Here is a 27,793-nt window from a genome sequence, read left to right as displayed (position 1 = left end):
GCACTGCTGCCATGCTGCCAAATTTCAATACTCATAGGGTACCTAATCCCAGTGCAGAGGACCAGGCAGGGGCAGTGTCAGGACCCAGGGTCAAATCCCAAAACAAGGTGGCAGGAGGGGGCAAGACCAGGGCTCAATCCAAATGCACGGGAGTGGGAAGGAGTGGTGCCAGGCAGGCCCCCAGGGACCAATCCCAGCACGTGGGACTCGATTCAGGTCGCAGACTCACCCCATGCCATGCCACTCATCTGACCTACAGATCCAAAAAAACTGAGCAACACTGTCCTAGAGACTATCAAAATAAATTTTAACAGGTTCTTACCTTCAATCAAATATCACAGAACCACCATCATATGCAGCACAGTCTGGAAGCACTTGTAGATTTTTTCCCCTCAGTATAATTTGAATCCTGAACCTAGTCCACTAAGTCGCACCACACATCTAATCTTCTATTCCAGGTACAAAATACTGTACATTAATACTGTACTGTACAAAGTAAAACTACAGAAAGTGAGGATACCCGGCCAAATTCTTAATATAAGCAGTTTCATACACTTTTGGCTAACTGCTATTTTATGTCAAGTCACCATGTTGCATGCTGCCACAACTCATGAAGGTCTCAAGATTATTATTCATTATTTGCATTACCATAATGGGTAGGAGTCAGGAACCATAAACCCATTGTGCTAGGTCTTGTTCTTTGCATAACTGGCCCTACCCCAAGAAGCTTACACTCTAAGTATAAGGCAACAAATAAATACAGATGTGCAAGCACATGGAAACAATGACTATGTCTGGCCACAATCATAAGCAGCATTCATAGCACAATGCAGCCTGACTGCTATCAATTTTTTTGCAGTATCACAGTGAAGAAGATTTTTAAACAAGTGTTGAAGGGAACTTCAAAGGCAGCTCTGAAGATGTTAACAATGAGCTTCTCCTAAGCATGAGAGACAGCATGGGAGAAATGCACAAAGGTCTTTGTCTGAAGAACTAAAAAAAAGGCAAAAAGGTTGACATCACATAGGTTGTGAAGGGCTTTGAAGTGAAAACAATTCTGGTTGAGGTAACAGAAAGAGGAAGCCAGAATAGGGATGTAAACAGCAACTATGTAAACACAAGGTCAAGAAAAAAGATACAAATATGATGTCAGCAACAGCATTTTGGATGGGTATCAGTATGTCAAGGACACAGAAATGGAGATGGCAGTAATCAAGATGCGAGATGAGATTTAACTATGTAAATAGACAGGAAAGGTTGTAATTCAGGGAGGTCATGCAGAAAGAATTTGAGACCGACACAGCCTGGAAAGAAGTCAAAGTTGAAAACAAGATCTAGATTACAGGCTTCAGTGACTGGCAAGATATCGGTGCTGTATGGGAAAGGAGGTAGAGGGGAGGGCTTGTCAGAGAGATTGTAAAGAACTCAGTTCTTGCTATGCTGAAACTGTGACAGTGGTTACTGATCCATAAAGATGCATAAGACAGACAGACCAAGGTGTTAGTACAGATGGAAGACAGACTGGAATTGAGGGAGGTTTGTGAATCTTTTGCATGAAGATGATAGTTCAATTTGTGTCTGCAAATGAGATTACCCGGAAAGAAGGCATTGATGGAAAATATAATATCGGTGCTGTATTGGAAAGGAAGTCGAGGGGAAGGCTTGTCAGGGAGATTGTAAAGAACTATGCTGCAACTGTGACAGTGGCTACTCAGGGATGAAGATGCATCAGATAGACAGGCTAAGAAGAGAATGAAAAGACTAGCAACCAAGCCTTGTGGGATCTTCTCAGAAAGGTAGAAAGGGGATGAAGAGGATCCAAAAGATGGGACAAAGAAATTATTAGAGAGGTCAAAAAAGAACCAAGACAGTCATGCAAGTCAAGGGAGAACAACATTTCAAGCAGAGCAAGGCTGACTGTGCCAAGGCAACTGCCCAGTCAAAGATAAATGTGGGAGTGCTAGTTCTGAGCTCTGGCTAAGAAGCAATCTGAGTTTTTGGCTGGCATGATTTGAATTTCTCAGCATAACCCTGAAGACTAAAAGTACACATACAGTATATTAGGGCTAAGAACAGACATTCAAAAAGCCTAAGCCTAAATTGATTCAATCTTTGCAGGTTAGTATAACCTGCAGAAATTGAATCGGTTTGCAGTTGTATAGATGCTCCCTTTTCATTCTGGAAATGCAGGGACGTTCCTGCAGGGGCTCAGGCTGGAAGCCCAGGGGCGCTAGAGCAGCCCTCCCCACTCCCTTCCACAGGGAAGCCAAGCTTGGGAAGGCGGGGGTGGAGACCAGGGCAGGCCTGAGTAAGACTGAGAAGGGGTTTAAAGCCCCACTTTGGCCTGCAGGGTTTGGAGGGTGGGAGAAGAGGCAGCGTGGCCAGACCTCTGTGTTGGGGGAGGAGGAGGAGGGGAGAGCTCTGCCTGCCCCAGTGGCTCCCTCTCAATCCCAGCACACAGGGCTGCCTGGCCCCAGAAGGGAACTTTTCCCCCTCCTCCCTCTCCCCCACTGCCAGAGGGGGTGGAGAAGAGGCTCAGGGGTGTGTGTGTGGGGGGGGTCTTTCCCCTCCTCCCCCCTCTGCCACTGTGGGGTGGGGAGGGGGGCTCTTGCGAAGCTGCCTGGCCTGGGAGTGGGACTCTTCCGCTCACTCCTCTCCCCTCCTACTCCCCCTGCGGGGCAGGGAGGGGGGATCTGTTCAATGCTGGGGAGGGGGGACTCTACCCGCTCGTCCTCCCCTCGTCCCCACAGGGTGGGGATGGGGGGCTCTGTTCAGTGGTGGGGAGGGGGGCAACCTCTTCCCCCTCCCCTTGGCCCCCGCTCCTGCAGGGCGGGGAGAGGGGCTCTGTGCGGTGCTGCCCATCCCGGCCCAGCCAGAGCACAGCTGTAACTGAGCCACAGCTGCTGGGGTGGCTCTGCCCCCATGGCCCGGACCAGCCCCGCTCAGTCACGGCTGAGGCAGCCACATGGTGGGGCTGGACTGGGCTGCAGGGGCAGGGCCACCCCCAGCAAGTACAGCTCAGCGACACAGATGCTGAGCTCTGACAGCAAGCGCAGCCTGGCCTGGTGTGTGTGATCAGTGGCTGGCCGGGCAGCGGGTTAGCCAGACCGGCTTGGAGGTGCTGTGGGGGCTTGTGGATGCACAGCCAGCCGCCACAGTGGGTGGGTGCTGGGCTCTAGGCCTGTTGGCACCTCCAAGCTGGCCCAGCTAGCCTGGTGCCCAGCCAGCTGCCAGCCACACATTTCAGGCCGGGTAGGGCTGATGACAGGTCTCAGTGTCCCTATCACTGAGATGCAGTTGTGGGGGTGGCCCCAGCCCCACTGTGGGGCTGCCTTGGCTTCGGCTTAGTGAGGCTGATCTGGGCTGCGGAGGTGGGGCCACCCCTGGCAGCTGCAGCTCAGTTACAGCTGCTCCCAGCGCTGCATAGAGCCCTCCCTCCCTCCCTGCCCCATGGCAGCAGAGGTGGGAGGACAAGGGGGAAAATCCCACCCTCCCCCACCACTGCACAGAGTCCCCCTCCCCAGCCCATGGGGGAGGAATGGGGGGGGCAAGAGTCCCCCTTTGGAGCTGGACAGCCTCACATAGAGTCCCCCTCCCTGCCCCACAGAAGCAGGGGAGGAGCAGGGGGAAAAGCCCCCTCTGGGGTTAGGCAGCATCACAGAGCCCCCCCTCCCCAACCCATGGCGGCGGGGTGGGGGAAGAATCCCTTCCAGCATGGATCAGCATGGCCCCGTTAAGGTGAAAGGGAAAAGGGTTAATTCCTCCCTCCATCCCTTCTGCCCTACAGCTGGGGTCTGCCAGCCCCACGGTCCATTTGGTTACCTATAAGTTTATCAGGGGTGTTCCCCAGGATCTGGGGGAACAATTGTTCACCAGAGTGCCTCAAGGGATGACAAGGTTGAAAGGTTATAAACTCCTGGAAGACCGTTTCAGGCTGGACATAAGGAAGAATTTCTTCATTGTCCAAGCCCCCAAGGTCTGGAATAGCCTGCCACCGGAAGTGGTTCAAGCACCAACACTGAACGCCTTCAAGAGAAATTTGGATGCTTAGCTTGCTGGGATCCTATGACCCCAGCTGACTTTCTGCCCCTTGGGCAGGGGGCTGGACTCGATGATCTTCTGAGGTCCCTTCCAGCCCTAATGTCTATGAAATCTATAAAATCTATGAAATTGCCACAGTCCCCTCCCCTCTGCTCCCTGACAAATGGGCAGACCCTGGCTGTGGTGAAGAAAGTGGGAAAGGAGGGAAGAATTAACTACCGCCCTGCCCACTTTGCCTTAACGGGGCCATGCCAGCTAGTATCTTGCTACGGCCTCTCTCGGCTTGGGCTAGAGAGCAGAGGGGTGGTGTCAGCTCTGCTCTGGAGTAAATAGCACAGCCTAGACCAGAGAGCATGCTGGGATGTTGGAGGACTCTGGTTTAACTTAAACCAGGAAGGGGTCTGGGACAGACATTACATAAACTGGTTTGAGCTCAATCAGTTAAGTCTAATACTACATTCAACCAGGGTTATCTCAAACCAGTTTTGGCCATTTTGAAACTGGTTTATGTGCACCGAATGCCTGTTCTGTAGCAGGTTAAAACCTGTTTCTGATCACTTAAACTGGTTTGTGTGTAATGTCTGTCTCTAGCCTTGGTATACCAAACCAAGTATCACATCTATCAGTGTAAAATATAAACATGACAAAAACAAGGCTTCAGAGAGTCTGCTTGGAAAGGTATCTAACCACTCAGGGTGAAAGTTAATTCCCAAGCATGCTGTTACAAAAAAGTCTGTCATTAAATAAAATGATGTTCTGACCTACATCACCATTTGTTGAGTTTCTGTCCAACATGGTTTAACTATTTGTAATGCATTTAATTGACCTTTGTTCCCAGAGAAATTCATCCATGAGTGTTTGGCAAGAGAATCTTAAATTCAGAATGAATGCCAGAAGGGACTTTATAAAGATACTAATTCTCTGGTTCGAGAAAATAAGTTAGGTTATACTGCCTCCCAGTGTACAGTTACTGGCATCTAAACCTCAAATACAAGTCATGTAAGTAGAAACCATGTTAGACATGGAACTAATACTTCTAAAAATCATTACAGCCATAGTACAGCCTCCCCTTTAAAAACATTCCATTTGTTTTTAGGAAAAAAAATCCATGCACATAATTACAAATTATCTGGTTTTATTCCTTTTTTTTGTTCTTAATTCAATATGATGAAGCTACAATTGAAAAGCAGTCAAGTCTTTTTTTCTAGACTGGTATCAAGTGATGTATAACAGGTTTACAATCCAATGCTTCAAGGTAGTCTCTCAAAACAAACAGTGTTTAGAGTAAATGCATAATCTGATGTGGATAAAATGAAGTAATTTAAATATCTGATAGGCAAGTAGCCCTTTGAAGTCAATCACAATCTTTCTACTGTGATTTGGGTCAGCCTATAAGGATTTTATGCTTAGGGACTACTGCTGAAAGGCTAAACATAACCCCAGTAAATGCCCCCCCCACGCCAGGGAAAGCAGATCCCTGCTGCCTGCCTCTCCACTTACTTACTTGCTCCTCCTGACCCTCTGTCACCTGTACCGCTACTCCAGGCTTGAACCAATGATGGCTGTGGCTCTGGCCCAGCCAAGCACCAGTGGTGGTAGCAGCTCTAGCTCAGAGTAGGCGGCAGTGGCTTTGGCTTCACCTCCAGCCTTGGGCCTGGGTCACAGCTGGAGCCAGAGCCGAAGCAGCTCCCCTACCATGGCATGATCTCTTCCGTGCTCCCCACCTGCACCATACAGTCTCCTTCATGCTCTCCCCAGGCTGTATACCATGTCACCAGCTACACTGGGTGGCAGTGGCTCTGAATCCAGAGCCAGAAGAGCCACCTGCCAGTGCATTACTCATGTCCAAGACAAGCAGTTCTCAGCTTGTATACGAGCTGAATTTGGGGGGGGGGGGGGGGGGTCTTGGATTCAAGCAAGCATGGGTAATATCCTGATTACCTATCAAATCCAGATGTAATTCCTCCATACAATAAACATTTTTCAGTTCTTTGATACACCATGTGTAGAATATATAGCACGGGAAAGCAGCTAAAAACCAATTACTATAATGCACTGTCAAATTTCAGAAACATAGATGTATTTTCTTGCATTTAAATCATCACTGTTCCCTTTAGCTGTTAAGAAAGGACTAGGACCATTAACAGACTCATACAATTTAGATGAGCCTAGTTTGAGGCAACCAATTACTTTTTTCATAAGTCTGATCTTTGCAAGTCAGTCGGTAAAAATGAGCCAAGTTAACACCTTGATTTAGCCATTAAAACTGAATATACAAATTGTATATGTGCATGATCTAACAATTCTTCAGTTTTAACTTCAAAGCACAGTGTTATTCAGACATAAGCCAAAGGAATGTCCCTCAAATTGTTGAAATTTATCTTCATATTTAGTGTAACAAAGGCAGAATCCATTAGTTTCACAATGGTTATCACCTAATTGATTTCTGTTGGGGTAAGTCAATTTGACCCTCCGGTGTAATTCCCTCCAAACTGTACAGCTCTGTACCTAAAACAGGGAGTTCTGATGGTAAATTATTTCTTATGTACAGCCAATTTCTCATGCTGTCTGAAGTGCAGGTCAGGGCCCAGAATAGAAGGGTTCACATCTTTGTTGTAAGATCCCAGTTCCAAGCTATAACCCTATTTCTTTGTCCATTAGAAGGACAAGTTCACAATTATGAAACACATCCCCTAACCTAAAAGGAAACTAACTAAATGAAAACAAAACAAAACATAAGAGAGAACCAGAAATACTTACTGCAGTTGGATCCTTTTGGTGAAGTTGAACCGCTGTCAGTTGCTTGAAGCCTCCAGGATAACTAAAATACAAAAGAAACTAACTTAAGATTTTATGCTTTCATTAATACAGCCAGTGTTTGCAGTAGAAAGCACTGAATCTTTAAGAAAACTATATCATATGCCTTCCTATAAAGCCACAAGTAAAGGAAATGCTTCTCATGAGGGGAATATATTTTTATAATGGAAACATTCCATTTTGCCATAGGCCTATATATTCACTTGGGTACTGAAGTGATGCCCTTGCAAAAAAAAAACCAACCCAAAACCCACAACTTGTTGTATACCAGGTGTGTCAAACTCTTTTTGCCCCATGGGCTGAATTACTGGTGCAGGGCTGGTCTGTACATGGGACCAGGCCCATGGACCTTCCTCCTCTTCCCAATATACCAGATCTAGTGGCTTCTCCAGCCAGCCTGGGAGCAGCTGAAATGGGTACTAGTTTGGCCACAGCAGCAGCCACACTGCACATGTGGCCACTTGAGCCAGACTGCGACACACATGGCACTCACTCCAGCAGCTCCAGGGCTGTGCCACACGTGCAAAGTCTGGGATGCACAATGCACATGGTGCCTGAGAGTGCTTTTTGCAGTGTGGTCCCAGACGGGCTCGAGCATGTGCTGTGGTGGAGCACATCCCAGAGCAAGCACTGCATGCATTGCAGTCCAGCTGGTGCAACCACCATGTGCAGCGTGGCTGCTCCTCTAGCCAGACTGTACCCATTCTGGCTACTCTGGGATCTGCACCTCATGCTGGGAAGGTCCCAGGACAGATGGAGTAGGTGCCAGATCAGGTATGCTGGGGGAAGAGAAGGGGAAGGGGGGTCTGTGGGTCAGATCTTGCCTCCATGCCACAGGCACGTACCAGGCCCTGTGTGGGTCTGGTCAGACCCAGGGGGCAGAATGGTGGTGACAGATGGATGGTGGGTCTCTACGGGCCAGATCCAGCTCATGAGTCATATGTTTGACACCCCTGTTTTAGACAGTTTATTAATATATTATATACTGACACAACCACAACTACAGTACACAAAATAGAATAAAATATGAAGAACTATTATGAATTCAACTGTTAGCCAGTCAGTGGCTTATATATATGTAGGGCTAGACTATTATCTTTGGCCGCTTACAGACATGGAAAAAACAAAAACAGCTTTACTTTAAGCTTGGCACACCTCTGCACCGAGTGTAGCAAATGCCCAGAAAAGGCATCATGTTAGTTTGACCCAGCTCACCCAATGTCTGTATAGGTCAGGTGCTTCAGTGGGCTTTTTGGGGATTCAATCTGCTATTAGATAGAAGTGCCAAAAAGCCCCACTGAAATGCCCAATCTATGCAGACACTGGGGAGCCAGATGAAACTAACATGTTGATTCTTCTGGTAAAGCACTGTTTTTGGGCTTGTTTGGTTTTTTCCATGTCTGTCAGCAGCCTTTGTTGCTTGTTAGTCTGTTCTTCATGTTTTGTCCACAGAATAACACATGGGACACTTACCATACTGTGACATACTGCAAAAAAGAAAAAAAAAAAGGAAGCAACGGTGTAGAGGGTAAATATGATTAAAATCTATGAAATCCAAATTCTGTTATAGTTGAAGGATGGGGAAGGTCAGTCTAAGGTCAGCCTAGTGTTATGGGATACAGCCAGTGTATATTACCATCTATAATCTTTCAACTGCACACCTAAGGTAGTTACTGTACATGGGGCCTGATTCAGCAAGGTACTGAGCTCTGCCTAAGCCCGATGGGGTCTTTTCATACTGTTTAGGTTAGACACATGCCAAAGCACCTTACTAAACTGGAGCCAAGGTCCTGGCACAGTGCTGAAACGTGGTATGCAATCTTTTTAAGTAATTAAGAGAACAAATTTCTTTAATATTTAGAAATCTAAACATTATGGAAGAATATTAATGGATAATTATATTTTTTTCCTTCTGAACTTCATTCCTCCTTGTAATTATTTTCTGGTACATTTTTCTCTTCTCTCTGTTACAACAATAATCCCCAAATTTTTCCCTCTACAACTTTGTTTGGTAAACATTTTCCTTACAATGATTTTCTTCAAGTGAGGAAATTAGTTTCTAGCATCTGTTCTGAATTGACTTTTTCCTCCTTTCTTCCACCTTGCACTACAATCTAAGTGATTATGACAACAAAATGATAGCTACACGTGTTGTTGTTTTTTTTAATTTTATAAGCGTCTATGAAATCTTTTCTTTATTCCATCTTCAAACAATTATTTTTACATGACCTCACAGACAATGGTGACTAAAAAGTATTAACAGCAGCATCCACTAACACAGCTTTGAGTTTAAGGTAGGGTTGGCAAGCCAGTCAATGGAAAGTCAAATATTGTCAAATGGCTACATATTTTTGACCAGTCAAAGATCAGTCAAATATTATTGGAATATTTTCTGTGATTAGAGCAACTAGGGATACAAATATAATAAAAAATTAAACATTTAAAAACTCTTTTAATTATACTGATTAATTGTTTAACTGATAGCACATACCTACTATGGAGGGCTGGGGTACAGAGGCTGCGTGGGGGATGAGCTGCGGAGGCCTGGGGCTCCTTGCTGTGGGGTAGCTCCCCGCGCAAGTGGCCCCGGGCTGCCCATAGCCAGGCCCTTGGCAGGCAGTGCAGCGCGGTGGATTTTTTAATCTTTTCTTGACACATTTCTTAATGGAAAAATTGTGCTTTTTCAGTGCTTAGTATTTTGCAAATGATTTAATTGTGAAATAAAAATTTATTTTAACATTATGTAAGAAATTTTTAATATAAATAAAAAATATATATTGGACCATATTTGGCAATTTTTGGCCAATATTTGACTGGTCAGTTGACCAAACTTTGACCAATCAAATACCCAACCCTAGTTTAAAGGTCTGTCAACAGGTTTCTTTTACAACATTTATTTTCAGAGCTTTGTAACTTGGACAAATCAGGAATACATTTTTAGACAAAAATTCATAAAAGAAAGAGTTGTTATTAATTTTTGTATGGTTTAGAGTGAGGGCCAGCAACCTTTTTTTTTTTTTCTTTTTTTTTTTTTAATACCAGCGAGCTGGAACAACCCAGCCCCAGTCCAGTGCGGAGTGGGTTCAGAGACACATCAGTGTCAGTGGGGGTGGCTAGGGGGCCTTCTTCACGTCCCCAGAGCCACGCAGCTAGGAGTTCTCTCCCTGTCCCTGCTTTTCCTTCCCACTCCTTACCCCAGCCCAGTCCTCGTGCAGCTCCCCTCCAGGTGGAAGCTGTACCTGTGCCACAGCCTTGGGGAAGGTGGGGCAGAGGGAGAAAAGCAGCAGTGGCACAGGTACAGCTTCCAGCTCCCCTGCATGCACAGCTTCTTGCTACTCAGTCCCAGTATAGGCACAGGTACAGCCAAAGCCCCATGATTCTGTAGACCAGATCCACAACCGGCCCACAGGCCAAATGTTGCCACTCCCTGGGTTTAGAGCATTGAGAACTTAAAACCATTCATTTCACACAATTTTATGATAAAAGCTTTGGTTCAAGATAACATTGCATTTAATCATAATTATAAACATTACTGATTAGTGCAAATGGATTCTAGTCTTGGAAAATAAAGGAAAAAATTCTTAAGCATTTAAGTGACCTTGAAACCTAAAACATAGTTGTAAAAGTGGCTTCAGAATGTAGGAATCTACAAAAGGACTTAGTTCAACATTACAATAGCCAGCTTTTAGACTCCTGGCCCCTAGTGAAGAATTTAGTCCTGGGTTAGGTGGCTGGGTTCCCTATACAATGCGTGGGGATGAAGTTATACCTCAGAAAGTGATTAACAAAAGCCAGCATAACAGGCAAGGAAGAGCACAAGCTATTTTGCATGGAACGCTAAGGGTAGGTTAAGATGTCTTAAGGCATCAGGACTGGACTACCCAACTCAGGGTTGTCAGACAGCACTTCCTTCCACTTGGGATTCACAGTCCTGAATGCATCCTTGGGTTCTAAAAGCAAGTCAGGGTTCATCTTCTTTTTAAAGAGAGACCCAGATCTGGATTTCTCCCTTCCCAGATGCCTTAAGCCAGGAGTTGGCAATCCCTTGCTGCCCCAGGCTATTGGTTACAACCAGGAACTCTGCCATGGGCTGCAAATCTCTACCGCTATGCTACCCAAGCCACCTGCACTTACCCTTGCCACTGATTCAAGTGACCAAGGGTGAAGGCAGGATTAAATATGGCAGTGCCGTTGCAACAGAAAGGGCTGGGGGCCTACAGACACCGCAGGGGGAACAGATGGAGCATGGAGGGCTGTAGGACTCAGGAGGTGCCGCCTCTGCCACCCAGGCAGCTGCTCCCCTTCTGAGCTGCTGCAGGCCAAATCTAGCCTGTAAACTGCCAACCCCTGGCCTAAGCTGGAGAGTTGTATATGAGATATAGCATGCAAACACACAATTGCACAGGTGCAAGACTTCACTAATATGCACTCAGTGGTTATGCCAGTGGTTCTCAACCAGGGTGACAGGAAGCGTGAGAAGATAAGCACATAAGGGCAAGCTTAGGCTCCAGGTGTGATAAGAAAAGAAACTAAGGGCAGGCTCAAGCTTTCCTTGCCTGGCCCCTCTGGTTGGCTAGCTTCACCCTTTTGTTCACACCTTTCTGGGCCCAATAAAAACGCGGGGGTTCACCCTCTCAAATTCAGCCCTCAACAAATGTAACTCTTATTCCATCTAACATGTAAGTTTCTTTTTCCCTTCTGTTTATGTTGCTTCTAGGATCTATATGAAGTTGAGAGGCTTAATATTTTCAGAACAAGTTGTCTTATCCATGACCCATATTTGTTTGATTCTAGTCTTCTAAGACGCAAGAACTCTCTAATTACACGTTAACATCTTTTAACTTATTTTCCTTGGTTTTCTTTTCAAAGCTACTACTTTGAATATTTGAATACTAGTATTTTTATGTTCTACAAATTCATTAGTCTGTCTTCACTGCTGATCAAAAGCCCAATGAAGTGAATGATTTTGGGGCTTTCTATGTCCATGGGCTCTGAATCAGCCTCTCATTAATACCTCCTGAATTCTTCAGGACTGGAAATTCCAAAACTGTTAATACACCATTAAAAGAATACATGAAATGTATTATATATATTCTTTTATTCAAACAGCCTCAATTTATTTCTATAACTTACTTCCATTCCTGCTGCCATTTTTACTTTTCCTACAGACATGTATGCATTGTTCCCCAATGGATCTATTTTAATAGATATTTTAATTAATCAACTAGTGTGGTCACATTACAAATATAGGAGCAACTGTTTTTACTAGCTTTCATTGACTGTGGTAATTCTCATACCCGAGGCTTCATACCAGAAGCTTGGGAAATAACATTAATGACAACATATTATCAATTCTTTCTTGATAGAACCTCATTTTTCAGTGATTTCCTCAGTGATTTTAAAAGAGGTTTAAATCACCCAGGCACAATCTTGTTAACACTAAGTGCCTGCACTATCTTTCTATTCAGTTTCTCATTGCTTGAGGCAAAACGTTGATCTCATAATCTTATTTGCCCTTTGATCTGCTAACATAACTCGTTAATTTCCACAGTCCTCTTAAAATAATGGTTTTGGTTAGCTTCCTTGACGTTTTAAACAAAAGAAACTACTCTTTAGTAAAAATAACCTCATCTTTGGCTTCATCTCCATCCAATAATAAAGTTTTCTTAGATAAATGTAATTTATGCCTGCTTCTGACACCAGAGATCGCATATTATTTCCCTAGTGATGCATGTTATGCCAGGAAAAAAAACACCTTTCAATGCTATGTCTTAAATCTCTCTGAAGGGCCTCTGGAGTGAGCCCAGTAGCCCTACCCACTCAAGCATGCCTAGGCCTGTATATTAGTCAGAATATATACTTGGGGTAGGTGCCTGAGCAGTCCAGAGTATGTGGAGAGCCCCAGTATGGTGCTGCAGGCAGGCATGATCATGATGTGTGTCCATTTATTTTGCTCAATTTGCAAGTTTGGGATTAGAGACAAACAGACACAACAGGTAGAGCTTATTTTTACAGTAGTATTTACAAGATCACTCCAAAGATGATATAGACATAAACTTCATTCTTAAACACACACAAAAACCAAGCATATTCAAAAACAAGTCTCCTTTTGAACTGATATTTTATGGGAAAAAAAATTAAGTACAAAACCAAAACTGGCTGCAGAATCAATTCATACTATTAACTTCTTCAAAGACTTACTGTGAAATGATGGAGCACTTACCCAGAATGTGAAGAATACACCTTCTGTTCCCATTTATTCCCGGAAAAAGCAATGTGTCTTGTATTTATTATGACAACATGGTCTCCACAGTCACCTAGGTTAAAAATGATACGGATTTAGTTTCAATGATCACAAAGACAATAAGAACATTGCTACCACTGCAAAATTGCAGGGGTGCACTGATAAAAGGTATTTTGGGCTGATATCAATGGCTGATTATCAACCCACCACATTGGCTGATCCCGATCTAATTGCCGATACGCAGCCTGGCAGCTTGGAGAGCAGCATCTGGCCAGTAAGCCTGTTGGGAGGAAGGGGTGGGGGGGAGGGCACATCGAGGCCCCTACAGTGAGGGAGTGGGGCTAGGGCTGGGGCAAGGGTAGGAGCTGCCCAGCCAGGGTGCGGGACACAGCCGCGGTTAGTCCAGAAGGAGCACGGGGCAGCTCCCACTGTTGCACACACCCCTGGGGGAGGAATGGGGGGGGGGGGGGGCACATGCCTCCTGCATGTGTGCATGGGGCGAGGGTGGGCTGCTGGGTGGCAGCAATGCTGGGATAGGGGAGCTATGTGGGGGGGAAGGGGGGGTGCAGACACCCCAAAGTTTGCCACAGCCCCCACTGTACACCCTTTCCCAGGGTCACTGTTGCCCACTCCACCCCCACCTACCCCAACCACAGCTGCTGCCAAGAAGAGCCCAGCACAGCCCTGGCCCTAAGCATGCAGCAGCAGCCTGCCCTCACCCCATGCACAAATCCAGGCAGCACATACCTTTCCATGCCTCCCTCACAAGTGCACGCAGTGACAGGAGCCTCCCCCCCACCCCCGCCTGATGAATTGTGGCTCTGTGCCATGTCCTGCCCGACCCTGGCTAAGCAGTGCCAACCCCAGCCCCAGCCTCACTCTCTCCCTCACTGCGGGGGCCTTGATTCCCACCCCCAGCAGACCTACTGGCTGGACACTGCTCTCTACATTGCTGGGCTGTACTCCTAGCTGTGTGCATGCTGCAGCTGTGCGGATGCACACAGCATTCATCAGTGACATTATTGGCCACATCAGCCAAAAAATTCTGATTGCCAATAATGTCAATTTTCTTTTTTATCGATATGATATGAATCAATGTATTGGTACACCTCTACAAAATTGGTATCTAATTTCAAATGGCTCAAATGATTAAGTTGTTAAAAATTACCAACATCTTAAAAATGTCAGTATTAAGCATCAAAATTATTAACTTTTTCCATTATCAACATCAACATATCAAAGGGTGAATGAACAGATAAAAGTATTTTCAACCTAGATAGTTGAAGTTAGGGCAATTATTTACATGGCTAAGACTAACATGTTTTGCTTACTGGGTCATATGGTTGCTCTATCCTACCAGAAAAATATAAAAGCAAGCAAATTTAAATCTGGCTTTAAAAGATCTTTAGATGTTTTTACTTTTAGATTTCTAAATTTTAATAAAATTTTCTTTAGAATTCTAAACATTTTCTATTAAATATTCTTAGCCTGAGGCAAAAATATGTATTAAAAACAAAAAGATATGCAGATATAACCTTTGTGCTAGTCTGAAGCATTTGTGCTACAATCAAACAGAGGTGAGTGTCCCATGCAAAGGACTTTAATGCATTATTTTGCTTGTTACTCAAGAGATCATCCATTCCATGAATAATTATTAAAATTAAAACTTCTAGAGTACCTTAATATTTTTCAAACATTAGAAATTCTAACATATATTATCCATAGTTAATAAGAGACTAAAACCCAGACTATCTATAGAACTGTGAAACAAGTGTAATTTTGCTTTAAAATGTGATAATCATTGTGATGATGTATATTAACTATGACTATCCCATTAAATCAATTTACTGGAAGATGATTTGGTGTCAGTTTCTCTTTAAGATGTATTCAATTTGTCTATGAAACAATTTATTAAAAGTTCAATAAAGATATATTTGATATTATTGAAGAAACTGACTCAATGCAAAATAAACCTTGTGATGCCTAAAAGTTTTTGCTGAGGGATATTTCCATTTATTTTTCTGTGCAACTTCCACTTGTAGTCTTTTGTCCACTTTACTCCACTTGTATTCTGTTCACACGTTTCTTACTACATTTCTTCCCATGGATATCCCCTTAGGACAGTGATTCTCCACAAGGGTGTTTTGACAGATTCACAGATTTGAGTGCCTTCCAAAGGTGTCACAGGGAGCCAGAACTGAGAAAGATCCAAAAGTTCAAACTTTAACATTCCTTCATCCAGGGTTGAAGTTGGAGACGGTTTGCTGTGCTTGGATTCTTCTCAGCTCATGTAAAAAACAGAATGCATCACCTGCCGGCCTTTTGAAAAGGGTCTAAGCATTCATGTGCCCATACCCTTAGATGCCTTTTGCAAAACTTGTGCAAGAAACTTACATTCCTTATATTGAAAGGGTGAAAAATCTGATATGTCCAACATTGCTACCACAACTTTTTTTTTTTCCTTTTATTTCTACAAAGTGTTCATTTTGGCAGGAGTCAGGCATTAGAAGTCAGGTGTACTATCCAGACCCTTGAACATGAAGCAAATGCCTTAAAACTCCCCAGTGGGTCCATCTATGTGTGCCTGCCTGCGCAGATGTTATTGCACAGTCATTTAGTACTTGTGCAGTAACCACAGTGGAAAAAAAACCCTGGTCATACTCAGTTCAATCCCCCTTTCAGCATCCACTCTCTGCCCATGTAACAGCATACTATGAGAGATGGACCTATGATCTGACCCAGAAAACAGCAATTTTTATGTTCTGAGCAGCTGCACTTTAATACAAGTCGTAGCACTTTGAGTCTTGAATCAGCTCAGTGCAACCCCAGTCTCGAGATTGAAAAATCAGCTGATTTTTCAATCTCAGCCCTGAACTGGTTCAAGGCCCCAGTGAAATGTGGGGAGCTGGAAGTGACACCAGCACAGCACTGAAGCCAGTCCCAACTCCAAACTGTACCACACCAGAGTCTCAGTTTAAACCACTGATTTTCAACCAGGGTGTCACGGCATGGGGTGCTGCACAATGCTTGCACTGTTAGGTGCGCAAATGTGATACACAAGATAAATGCAGACATTTCATTCTGACCTGTTATGGTCTGAGTTCTCTGCAGCAAAGGAATTGTTCTATTATTTTTCTGTAGTTAAAAAAAAACAAGTGAGAATTAAGAGCTGGTATTTCCCAAGGGATGCCTTTAGTCTAGAAAGGTTGAGGACCACGGGTTAAACCATGCATAACATGGTCCAGTCTGTGGATGATTTCTTGTTCCACAATTTCCCATTTCAGTTCATTTTTAAAGTTTTGCTACCTAAAAACATCCAGTCCAAGGTTGGAGCTGGAATGTTCAGGAAGGTTAAAGTGCTCTGCCATAGGTTTGTCCGTCTTTCTGGTACTGGTGTCAGACTGGCGTTCATTCACTCTTACACGTAGGGATCACGCCATCAGCCCAAAGCAGGCAGCAGAGGGGCACTGTAAGCAGGTGATAGCATACACCTCATCATGCCAAACCTGGCATCTGGGTCTGGAGCAAGATATGGTACCTTAGTGAGAAAAGGAGTTAGGCAGTCTGTTCCTGGAGATATGCCATTTAGGAGTTATAGCGGGCTGCCTTTAAGTCAGGATAGGTACGTCCCCCATAGTTACCTTGAGCTGCTTGTCATTTTGCAGGCGGGATTAGAGATCATTATTGATGTATCCGAGGTGTTCAAGCTGGGGGCTGTAAATGACAACCAATGGGATCCTGTTTTTCTTGTCTTGAGGCTGGTATTGTAGCAGGACTGAATGGGGTCCAAACTTGGCTCTGTTGATTTGGGTGGCTATATGGGCTCCAACCCTGGCTCTGTTGATTTAGGATTGTATTGAAATTGTAAGAATCCCTGCTCCAGATCCTTAGGGTCTGCATCCCATTGTAATGTGGAGCTTGGCTGTAGATGATGGATCTAGTAGTGTGCTCAGGATGAGAAGTACTGGCATAGAGGTAACTGTAGTGGTCAGTTGGTTTCCAATACAATGTGGTGGTGACATAAACTAATGAAACTTTCACAGTGGTGTCAAAGAACTGAATTTGCTGGGAGGAGTACTGCACAGTCAGTTTGATGGAGAAGTGAATGTCGTTAAAGTCCAAGTGGAATTTCTCTATAGAGATTCCTTCCTATGCATCCATATGATGAGGTCATAGAAACAAATTATAGAAAAGTAGGGCCGGAAGGCACCTTCAGCAGTCATCTAGTCCAGACCCCTGCCAGAGACATCATTCCCATGCAAACTATTTTATACAAATCCATTGTCTAACCTATTAATAAAATTACAGAGTCAACCCTGACACAACTGCAAAGCATAACACCCTAACCTGCCACAGGTAAGGCAGGAGAATGACAGCCAATGTCTTGCTGCTGCAAAAGCTATTAAAATACACTTGAGAGATCCAAGGAAGAGGGCCACGCCCCCCTCCTCCCCACCCGCCAATGCAGAGGAAACCCAAAACTCCCACAGTCTGTACTAATGTAAGAATGAGGTAAAATTCCTTCTGGACTCCAAATATGGCGATTGGTCTGACCCTAAGCAGAGGAGCAATTTTTATATGTATGCCATTTTGTCCATGATAACTGTGGCATTCTCTTTATCAGCCTGCTGTATGATGATATCATTGTTGTTTTTAGGACTGAGTATGGCTCTCCATTTTGTGGGGCTGAAGTGGTAATGTAATAAGTAGTGTTTTTTGGTAATCTTAGAGCAGGTGTAGAGGCACAAACAGTTTGTGTCCAGATGCAGAGTGGAGCTATGGTCCTCAGGTGCAATCCAGGACCTGCTCTCCTTCTGGTCCTTGTCAGGGAAATATTCCCTTAGTCTTGGGTGGCAGAAAAAAGCCTTGAGGTCTCCAAACAGATGCACATTACTGAGTTGTGTAACAATGCAGAAAGGAAGAGCATGGGATACTACAGACACCTCAGGCAAGCTGCAAATGTGGCTGGATAGATTGATAATATGTTTAAGAGTGCTACTGCCTAGCACAATAAATTGATTACAGACATGGCTTCACACTGCATTATCTATTTATCCTGCACCAAGAATACATATTTTTATTGGCTTAGCATCATATCCATCTTGCCTGTGGATATCTATGTTCCCTTTACATTTTTGTTTGGATGAATTATTTGTTTGTCAAGATACGGGTGCCTTCAGGGACAGGGAAATCGCTTATACATAAGCTCAAAACATATTCAGTTCCTACAGAGCAGCCCATATGAGCTGTAATGCAGGAAATGTGAATTTCAGATGTTCTTGGAACACATCGCTGATATAAATTATTTTTGAAAACAATATTTATTCCGTTACACTCACAAAAGACCCACAAGAAAATGTAAAATTAAAACAATTAGTCTAGCAATCAATAATATCACCTTCAGAAAAAAACCCAAACTTGTATGTATTTTATTTTAAATTTTGATTCAAAAAAAGTCAGAGCATAAGCCTGACACCAGAGTATGATCTGAGTCTCTTTGGGTAAATTACAATACTAGTTACATTATTTCTTTAAAAACAGAAAGGAAGAGGTAATTCTTACAAGGGAACATTTTAAAATGTTCCATGATTCCTATGAAATGATACGTCACAGGTTTCACGGTCCCCTCACCCCCTGCTATTTTAATAAAATGCCTGATGTCTGCCTATACCCAGAAGTCATTCGGTCAATTATAGCTTACAAAGCTGATAACCTATGGGCAGAACTTGTTCATTTTAAGACAACAAGTCTTAACTCTTTCTCCTAACTCTAATCAGTACAAACCATTACAAGCTTGAGGAATTCCTGATGTTTTCACCCTGAAGGCAATTTTATTTTAAGGGATGAACTATAATTATCCACCTTGAGCTAGCTGTACTGAACTCCAACACATCACATTAACTTCCAGATGCATTCCATTTAATTACTTTTGTTAGGCTTCCTTCTCCCTCCATATTTTAATAAAGGTTAAATATAATTGTATCATTAAATATTAACTAAAGGAACAAAGCAACAGTAAACATAAGCAACATCCTTGTGTTCTTGAATCTTTGACCAAATACACACAGTATAATTTTGCCAAAATTTTGAAATGTATGTAAGTAGTTAAAGTGTTAATAATATTTTTTTCTCTCAGTACAAGATAAATATACATTAAATACATTCAGACCGCAGTTGGAGTACTGCGTGCAATTCTGGGCGCCACACTTCAAGAAGGATGCGGATAACCTGGAGAGGGTACAGCGAAGGGCAACTTGTATGGTCAAGGGCCTGCAGACCAAGCCCTACGAGGAGAGACTAGAGAAACTGGACCTTTTCAGCCTCCGCAAGAGAAGGTTGAGAGGCGACCTTGTGGCTGCCTATAAGTTCATCACGGGGGTACAGAAGGGAATTGGTGAGGATTTATTCACCAAGGCGCCCCCGGGGGTTACAAGAAACAATGGCCACAAGCTAGCAGACAGCAGATTTAGACTGGACGTTAGGAAGAACTTCTTCACAGTTCGAGTGGCCAAGGTCTGGAACGGGCTCCCAAGGGAGGTGGTGCTCTCCCCTACCCTGGGGGTCTTCAAGAGGAGGTTAGATAGGCATCTAGCTGGGGTCATCTAGAGCCAGCACTCTTTCCTGCCTATGCAGGGGGTCGGACTCGATGATCTATTGAGGTCCCTTCCGACCCTAACATCTATGAATCTATGAATCTATAAAGTTATTTGTGCCCCTTTACAGAGCTTGAATTCAGTTCAGTTTTTGGCAAATGAGTAAGCAAACAGAAGATCTTTATGCAAGAAAAATATCCAATACAAAATAAAAGTCAATTCTTTTCCTTGTAAGTATGGACCCCTCAAAATTCTGCAAAAAATGTTAATAAATATAAAATGTGATTATTTGTATTTCCAGCATCAAAAAGTACAAGTGGATACAAAACAGAAATCCATACATGCTCTTTTCCATACTATCACTTACTTCTCAATATTTTAAGAAACTCAAGTGTTTAAAACATCATAACCAACTCACTTCTAGATTACTTAAAATATACTCAATATCATATAGCATTTATCATACTATTAAAATAGATTTCGACAGGGTGCCAAAACTATTACAGACCAAATAAAATCCCTGTAAAGCAACCTTCCTTCACAATCATCACTTCAAGCTGAATGAGTGCTCAAGTGAATGCTCAAAAGATCTTTTCCAGAGAAAGATCAAAACTATTTTTCATTAGCATAGCTTCCTATCAACTTTAGTTCGCAGACAACTTTAGTATCTAGCGACATCTTGTGGATAAAAGATGTTTTGCAGCTTGAAAATTTACATTCCTAAAATCACCTTTATGTTGTAAGTTATATTTTCTGCTCTGAAAAATAAAAATGAATCTAAATCTTCATATGAAAATTCCTGGTGAAACAGTGAATGAATGGCACATGTTACTTTATGCTAAGTTCTTATTTCAGACACTATTTGAAAAGTAGAATTTTACAGAAAGTTTTGAAATAATGAATTTTCAATTTAGATTTGTATTTAATGAAGAAGGCATCTAAACTTAAGAGAATGTACAAGATTGGAAGTTGTAACATATCTTTATGTCTTGTATCCCCTAAGATAATTTGCTTTACCACCACAGAGAAGACTAATGACCAAATCACAGTAGAATGGGAAGGGCCCTCTTTTTTTTGTCAGTGTCTAACACAGTGGGGTTTGGATCCATAACTAAGGTTTGTAGGTGCCGTAACACTACTACTAACAACAACAACAGTATAGGCTGCTGCCTACAAAAGTCTGACTCTCTGAACCTTTAAGCTACTACCCTGACTTAACTTTACCCTGCGAAGAACAAAAATAATCATACTAATTCTTTTACTGCAGGTTTCATTAATCTTTTTTAAATAACAGCGTATCTTTGAAATCCATTAAAACAAATGAAACTGAAAATATACAAAAGCCATCCATGTTGTTAGGATACATTTTCAAAGTTCTACTTTAAAAAGATGTAGCTTTCTATATGAATAGGCAATTTCCTAATATGTACAGCAGAAGAGAGACAACCAACTTGAAATTCTGTCAATAAAAAAGTTACAAGTCATTTTAAAACCTATATCTGCTCTTGAGTATTTTCCTATCATTATGGCTTCAAAATAATGCTGTGTTACTTTAAAAAATAAGTGTTTCCCTGTTATAAGACCTGGCCAACAACACAAGTAAAAAGAATTACACTGAATTATGGGCAACTCCCCTGTGGTGTCAAAAGCACAAAATAAAAAAACAAAAATGTGTACTTGTGTATCTTGTTTCTTCCAGTTTAACTATCTTAGGCATTGCTTGTAATAACAAGATGTTGGAAAAAAAACCTACAAACAAGCTTTATAAATGGTTGGGGAGCTTTTAAGAGCAGTTTCAAAAACATTTTCCAGTCAAAATGTTGACCAGTAGAACAGTACAACTAGCTACACTTACATTATCTATTAAAAATAAAAAATAAATAAAACACAACATCTCTCCCCACATTTTCATTAGTAAGCTAAGAAATTGCAGACTAAACAAAAGTGCTATAAGATAGATGTGCAGCCAGTTATGTTCAATGGCTCAATATCTATTTGGGAGGAAGCATCAAAAAATTTGCATGAATATGTAAAGGCTAGGGAAGGACTGGCTGGGCTATGGTTCTGCAGAAAAAGAAGCGGAGTTCACAGTGAATCATCAACTGAATACACAAGCCAACAGCTTTCTCTTGCTGCAAAAGAAGGCCAACAGCATACCGGATATGCGAGCAGACTGCAGGATTAGAGCTAAGCACAGCCAGCAATTCAAGGCAGGATCTGTCACTTACTGTTGGTTTCTACTGCATCCAAGGAAGTGATACCTAGTCACTGAATTCATTAAGATTCTCCATAATGTTCAAAAGACTTCAGCTAAACAGGATTCTGACTGGGGATCCCAGGTGCACCACAACAAAAAACAATATTTTAATTATAACAATAAGTTATCATTTTTTCTGCTAGAGAATTCACTGATTTTAAATGGCCACAGATAGAACCCAGAACCCAGATGGGTTTAATCTGTCTTCAACCTAGAATCACCAGCAGTTTACCAGAAGAGCTCCATTCCCATCTTCAGTTAAAGATTCATGGTTTCATTACACGAGTTGTACTACATGAATCAGCTATGGACAGCCATTATGTTTCTAACTGGAGAAATGTTACTCTTCTGCTAGAAAAGTTTTTCCTTCATTCAATGAGGAGGAACATCTCTCCTGTACGTGACTTTTTCCCAGAGGAACAAACAACAGTACATTTCTCCCCCTTTAAGCCTCCCAGGGACCATGAGGGGAAATACCCCCCCCACACCTTCCCCAAACTAGTGAACTCAGTCTGGGGAAGGTGTAGGGAGAAAGTGCTGCTGGACTCCTCCTGGTCCCCAGTCCCTGGGAGGAGTGGAACACAGGGAGTCTTCTCTTGATATAACTCCCAGACCAGGTTCACCTTGGTCTGGGAAACATGCCATGTCCCAGGAGCAGTTAGGTGTCTGGGAAGTGATCCCTGCACTTCCCCCAGACCAAGATCAACCAAGTCTGGGATAGGTGCAGGGAATAGGAGAAAAGGGACAGCTGCAGGCTGCTTATTCACTCCCTCCCTTGAGAATATTTCTATTGCTGCAAAGCACATAGAAATGTGCAGAGCTAAAAATGAATCCTTGTGCCTGCCCGCAGAGGAAGAACCAACACGTCCGCTGAAATCTTAAAAACAAATATATTCAGATCATCTAGTGCAACTAGATGCCAAACATGAATGGGATGTATACATGTTAGTGCAATGTAGCAGAAGTCATATAGTTTTTATCCAAGTGATTTGCAACCCACTTAACTTGCAACAGCTTCTCAAGTAGAGGCTTTTTAAACTATGCATCCATTTACTGTGGCTTTGGGTGCTACTTCTCCAGTCAGCAGAAGCTCACCAGTGGTCCATACACCCGAGTGGTTCACAAACCTTTATTTTCCCTAACCCTAGGAATTACACGGGTTCTGCTACATAAATGCTGAATGAACATCAATATAAAGTCTAGCTTCAGACAGAAGTATAGATGCAATGTAAGATCTCAAGGAGAAAAAGAAATGCAAGAGTAGGGGGAAAAACGTGGAATCTTATAACTCCTGAAGAATGACGGCAACACAATTTTAAGAGCCAAACTGCTAAAATGCCTCGACTGTAATGTGTGCAACAGCAGAGCTGTGATACTGATGATGGCTACTAATTTGGTCTACAAACCCCCAGGGCCAGGGAGAAAAAGAAAGCAGCAGCAAACAGGAGAGGAAGCTTGCTTGAAGCTGGAGTAAGGAGAGGAAAAAGCAGCCTACACCTGGCTACACGAGAGAGCGCACAGTGGAGATGGAGATGCCACTGGCTTGGTCGGGCAGGACAGGACTGAAGGAGCTGGACTCAGCCATGGGGACAGCAGCAGCAGCATGCATTTGGGGGGGAAATGAGGTGCTGAGCGTACGTTTCTGCAGTTTTAATGTTCCTTTACCTTTTACCTGTTTCCTCCCTTTAGCTCGTGACCATCACCCCTATGATTTTCTGTATAAAAGCATAAACTCCCCCCCGTCAGCCACGACACAAAACCCCTCTGGAGGCAAAGACGGCTGGATGCGACCGCTGCCACACTTACTCAGCGCGTGATACACGGGCTTGTGCCTCCCCTCCAGCCGGACCACCGTCAGGGCAGCGATTTTCCCTGGCGGCTGCATCCTCCCGTCGATGAGGAACCAGGATCTGGCAAACGTCGCCCATTGCTACGGGGAAGCGGAGAGGACAACAGTGAAGGACAAAGGCTCCCTTCTCTCCACAGCTGCACCAGGCCCGTCAAACTCAAACCAATCAATCAATCCCCAGGCTGCAACTCCCCTTCCCCCCGGCAGCTGGAGGACAGTGTCCGGCGCTGCATAAATCTGGAGGCCGTTTCCATCAGTAGCATCACAAGGTTTGGGGTGGGGAGAAGGAGACCCCGGGGGCTCCCGCGCTGGGCGGGCCCAGGGGCAGCCCCGCTCACCTGGGCCGCGCGGCTGTAGCTGGCCATGGCGCCCCGGTAGGCGGAGCTTCCCTTCCGGAAGCGGAAGTGGAAGCGGGAGCGGAAGTGCGCGCTGTGGGCGGCGGGCGATTCGGAGGCGGCGGTGGGAGCCGGCCGGGCCATGGACCGCTACCTGCTGCTCGCCGGCTGGGAGGAGCGCAGGGCCGGCGGCCCAGGTGCGGCGGGAGGCCCGGGCGGGGCGGGGCGGGGCGGGGCGGGGCGGGGCAGGGCGAGTCCCAAGGGCCTGTGGGAGCAGCCGGCGCTGGGGGCTCCTTGTGCCGCCCGGGTGCTGTGCGTTCACCCCGCTCGTCTCCTTCGGGATCCCCCTCGGCGCTTCCCCAGCCCAGCTCTTCCTTGCTCCGCGGCCCGGCGGCCTGGCCCGTGCGCTCTGCTCGGTGTTCCCCCTCGTTTTGAACCGATGACCTTTGTTCCCGTGCCTGTTTTGTCTTGTTGTTGTTGTCCCAAGTGGTCAGTGATGCCCCCCTTAGTTTCCTTACCTGGATTACTTGTATAGTGTAGCTCGGTCCTCGGCCAGAGCCGTGTTGGTCTTGATGGGCTTCAGCCCGTGCTGCACAAGGGTGCAGCTAAAGGCCTCTTTCTGCAGACTGGTTTTAACTCCTTCCAGGAAAGTGACATTTGTTCGCGCGTAGCCAAATAATGCGACCTGAGCCAAATAATGCAGTCCGAGCCCCCTTGCATATTAGCGAAGCACCTAGTTTCTTTTTAGCTGGGGAAAGTAATATTGTGTTACATGGGATGATGCACCTCACCATCTGCGCCCCACCCTTCAGAAGCCTAGATCTGCCCGTTGGCTTGTTGGACACTGAAAATCAGGTTGCCCTGGAGTCTGATCAAGGCTGGAAGTGCGGAGAACTTCTTTTCTGGGTTTTTTTTGTTTGTTTGTTTTGTTTTTTCTTTTCTCATGGCTGGTTTTAGGAGAAGTAGTCTGAAAAAGTGAGCTGACCCTGCTGGCATGTTACTGGATGCCTGACTTGATTGCGAGTATATGTATTTAAAAAAAATAAAAATAAAAATCATCTAGCCCAGGGAGTAACTAATGATCTGAATTTCAGAAAGTCTCATTTTTTGGGTACTTTCTCAGAAGTAGTAGTATTAAATCAACACATGGCATTCACTGAGACCACACATTAGGATCCCCAGTGTAGGCTGAAGGAGGAACAGGAACACCTGAAAGTAACTGCAGCTGCTGATCTTGTGAACTTTCTAGCTATTGCTTTTCACTGGAGATTTGTGGTTTAATTTTATTTCGGAAATGTGAAGTCTGTTTTCATACTTGGGCTTTTCTGTACTTGGAGTGCGTTTGGTTCAACTAAGTCAATGTAGAAATAGATCTCGTTAAGCCTGAACAAGCCTAGGTACATCAATTAGCATTGATTTTTTTTTTTTTAGAGAAGTAATTAGTTAAACTGATATACTTCCATAGTACAGAGTATCAGACTAAGCTTATGACATGTTGGCAAGAAAGGAATTGTTTGTCTTATTTTATACTAATGGACATTTATGTTTTTCAGGTCTGACTTCGGCAAATGTTTTCAACCTACTGAAAGAAAACTTTAGGTCTTTTATGAATGCAGATGTGAGCACGTTCCCAGGTAAATATAGCACACTTTGAAAATTGGGTTGCCCAGGATAAGTAGAAAATGTTGGTAATTGAATAGAAATTCAGTATTGGACCTTTTGTTTAAAAAAATATTAAGTGCCTACCATATTTACTTGAATATAAGAGGTTTTTTTTCCCCCCATTCATCATGATGGGGAGGAGCCTTTCATTTTATATTCAAGTGGGGGCCAAGCAATTTGGTCAATTTGGGGGCTGCTAATACCACAGCATGGTGTAGTTAATGAGAACTATTTACAGCACTGTCAATCTTATGGCATTAGCAGTCCCCAAACTGGCTAGCTTCTCTCATATTCAAGGTTTATAATAGCATCCCTGACGGGGACTATTAAAAGCCTTGGAAATGAAGAAACCAAGTTAATTTTGTGACTCCTAATACCAGCGTGCTGTGTACTTAAGGAACATTAAGGATTTCCATTAAATGTGGTCATGTGCATACACTGGGTAAGTTCATAGTCTCTTTTCAGACTGTTCATTTAAAATTGAGCACACGGTATATTTTTGTGGTATTTGACTAGCTCTCCAGCTACTCTAATAGATTAATCAAGATGAATTATTTGACAGATTCCATTAAAACCTGTTGAATAATATATTTATATAATCTTTGTGGTTTTAACCATCCCTAGTAGTACTTTGCATAATAATATATTAAGTATTGATATTAAGTGATTAAGTATTGCAGTTAAATGTTCATTTAGTCCACCCACCCTAAATGTTGTATTTGTTTGTATTGCCAGGTGTGTGCGCTATGGAGGTAGTTAGGGGGGAAAATGTGATGTCACTTTGTCTAGTATTTGTAAAATGGAGTTTTTGTTGTGTCTCTGTGAGGGGTTGTACAATGACTTTGTTGAACTACAAGATTGTAACTTGTTCCTAGCAGCTTCAACAATGTAATTCAGTAATGTTGAAAACTACCTGTAGGAGCAATGGCCTGGGAGCTCTTTCTCTACTGCCTCTGACTTGTTGCAATGCCTCTGCTAAGGAAATCCCTTTGTGGCATGGTTGAGGCCTGATCCTAAGAAATAAAGAGCTCTTTCTGGTGGAGCTCAGCACTTGTATGTTATCTTGCCATTTATCCTTGCAACAATTGAAGGATCCTATGGGATTTGATGCTTTTGGTTTCAATTGTGATGCCAAAAGCAAACTAGTGTTTGAGTGACACTAGCATATTAAAATGTGATCATTAATTGGGTTGTTTGCAAAACTTTGAGAGAGAAACCATGACATTGCAGTGTTGATAACTTGTCCAAAATGTCATTGTTATTCAGTTCAGTTTACCGTGAATGGAAATGGCAAATTATAGTTGTCTAATTTAACCCAGATTGGAATAGAAGGAATTTATAGTGGTGACTAGATCCTACACATATAATTTAATGTGACGTTCTTCGTGTGTTGCAAATTGGGAACGTGTATGTTTCTGTCTTAGGAAATACTTGAGAAATAAGGGTTTGTTTGTTTGGTTGGTTTTTTTCGTAGTATCTTTTATTGAACAAACTATATAGTTGGGAGAGAAGTTATCCAAATTTTCAGGTACAAAGTGCCCCTTAGTTATGCTATAACAAAGTATTCTTACCTAGATTACTTTTATAGTGTAGACTAGTGCAGCACATGGCTGTAGGGTGGGGCATGCTCATCATGCCTACTCCCTGCACCCACAGAGCACACCCCTCCCGTGTCTTGTTGCTCCTGGTGTAGGTGGGGACATGGTGCACGGCTGCAGGGTGCCATGTGGGGAGCGTGTCTGGGAACACGCTGCGCCCTGTGGCCACGTGCTGCATTCGGCAGGAGCTGACTGTGCCCCCCTGCCCACTCCCCTCGCGGCACCCTGCAGCCTCATGCCACGCATGCTCATTTGACCCGGAGCCTCATGGACAGACGGACAGAAATGGTAAGGCTTTTATTATATTAGAATTGGTCCTTAAGCTGACCAAAATAAAGCCTGCAATGATAAGGTACAGATTCACCAAAAGAAAGAACCCATAAAAAAAACAATGTGC

General features: G+C 43.7%; 2 protein-coding genes across 3 annotated transcripts in view; one reads left to right on the top strand and one right to left on the bottom strand.

The window, feature by feature from the left end:
* The window catches only part of MRPL13 (mitochondrial ribosomal protein L13), a 65,960-nt gene extending 41,733 nt beyond the window's left edge, over nucleotides 1-24,227 (bottom strand). Inside the window, exons 1-4 of the mRNA XM_014603858.3 lie at nucleotides 24,140-24,227; nucleotides 23,759-23,882; nucleotides 13,082-13,175; nucleotides 6,802-6,862 (exon numbers count right to left, since the gene is read on the bottom strand). Coding sequence (XP_014459344.1) covers nucleotides 6,802-6,862; nucleotides 13,082-13,175; nucleotides 23,759-23,882; nucleotides 24,140-24,166 — 306 coding nt within the window. The 5' untranslated portion in view covers nucleotides 24,167-24,227. The remainder of the gene's footprint in view (nucleotides 1-6,801; nucleotides 6,863-13,081; nucleotides 13,176-23,758; nucleotides 23,883-24,139) is intronic.
* Nucleotides 24,224-27,793, top strand: part of MTBP (MDM2 binding protein) — an 85,361-nt gene continuing 81,791 nt past the window's right edge. The window contains exons 1-2 of one of the 2 annotated variants that reach the window (XM_059723792.1): nucleotides 24,224-24,333; nucleotides 25,690-25,770. In XM_059723792.1, coding sequence (XP_059579775.1) covers nucleotides 24,279-24,333; nucleotides 25,690-25,770 — 136 coding nt within the window. In that variant the 5' untranslated portion in view covers nucleotides 24,224-24,278. The remainder of the gene's footprint in view (nucleotides 24,334-25,689; nucleotides 25,771-27,793) is intronic. The other variant, XM_059723793.1, reaches the window with a different exon arrangement.

This window comes from Alligator mississippiensis, chromosome 3 (assembly GCF_030867095.1).
Source record: "Alligator mississippiensis isolate rAllMis1 chromosome 3, rAllMis1, whole genome shotgun sequence".
NCBI classification, from domain to species: Eukaryota; Metazoa; Chordata; order Crocodylia; family Alligatoridae; genus Alligator; species Alligator mississippiensis.
The sequence above is the reverse complement of the archived record's forward strand: the minus strand, read 5'-3'. Positions and strand labels throughout refer to the sequence as shown.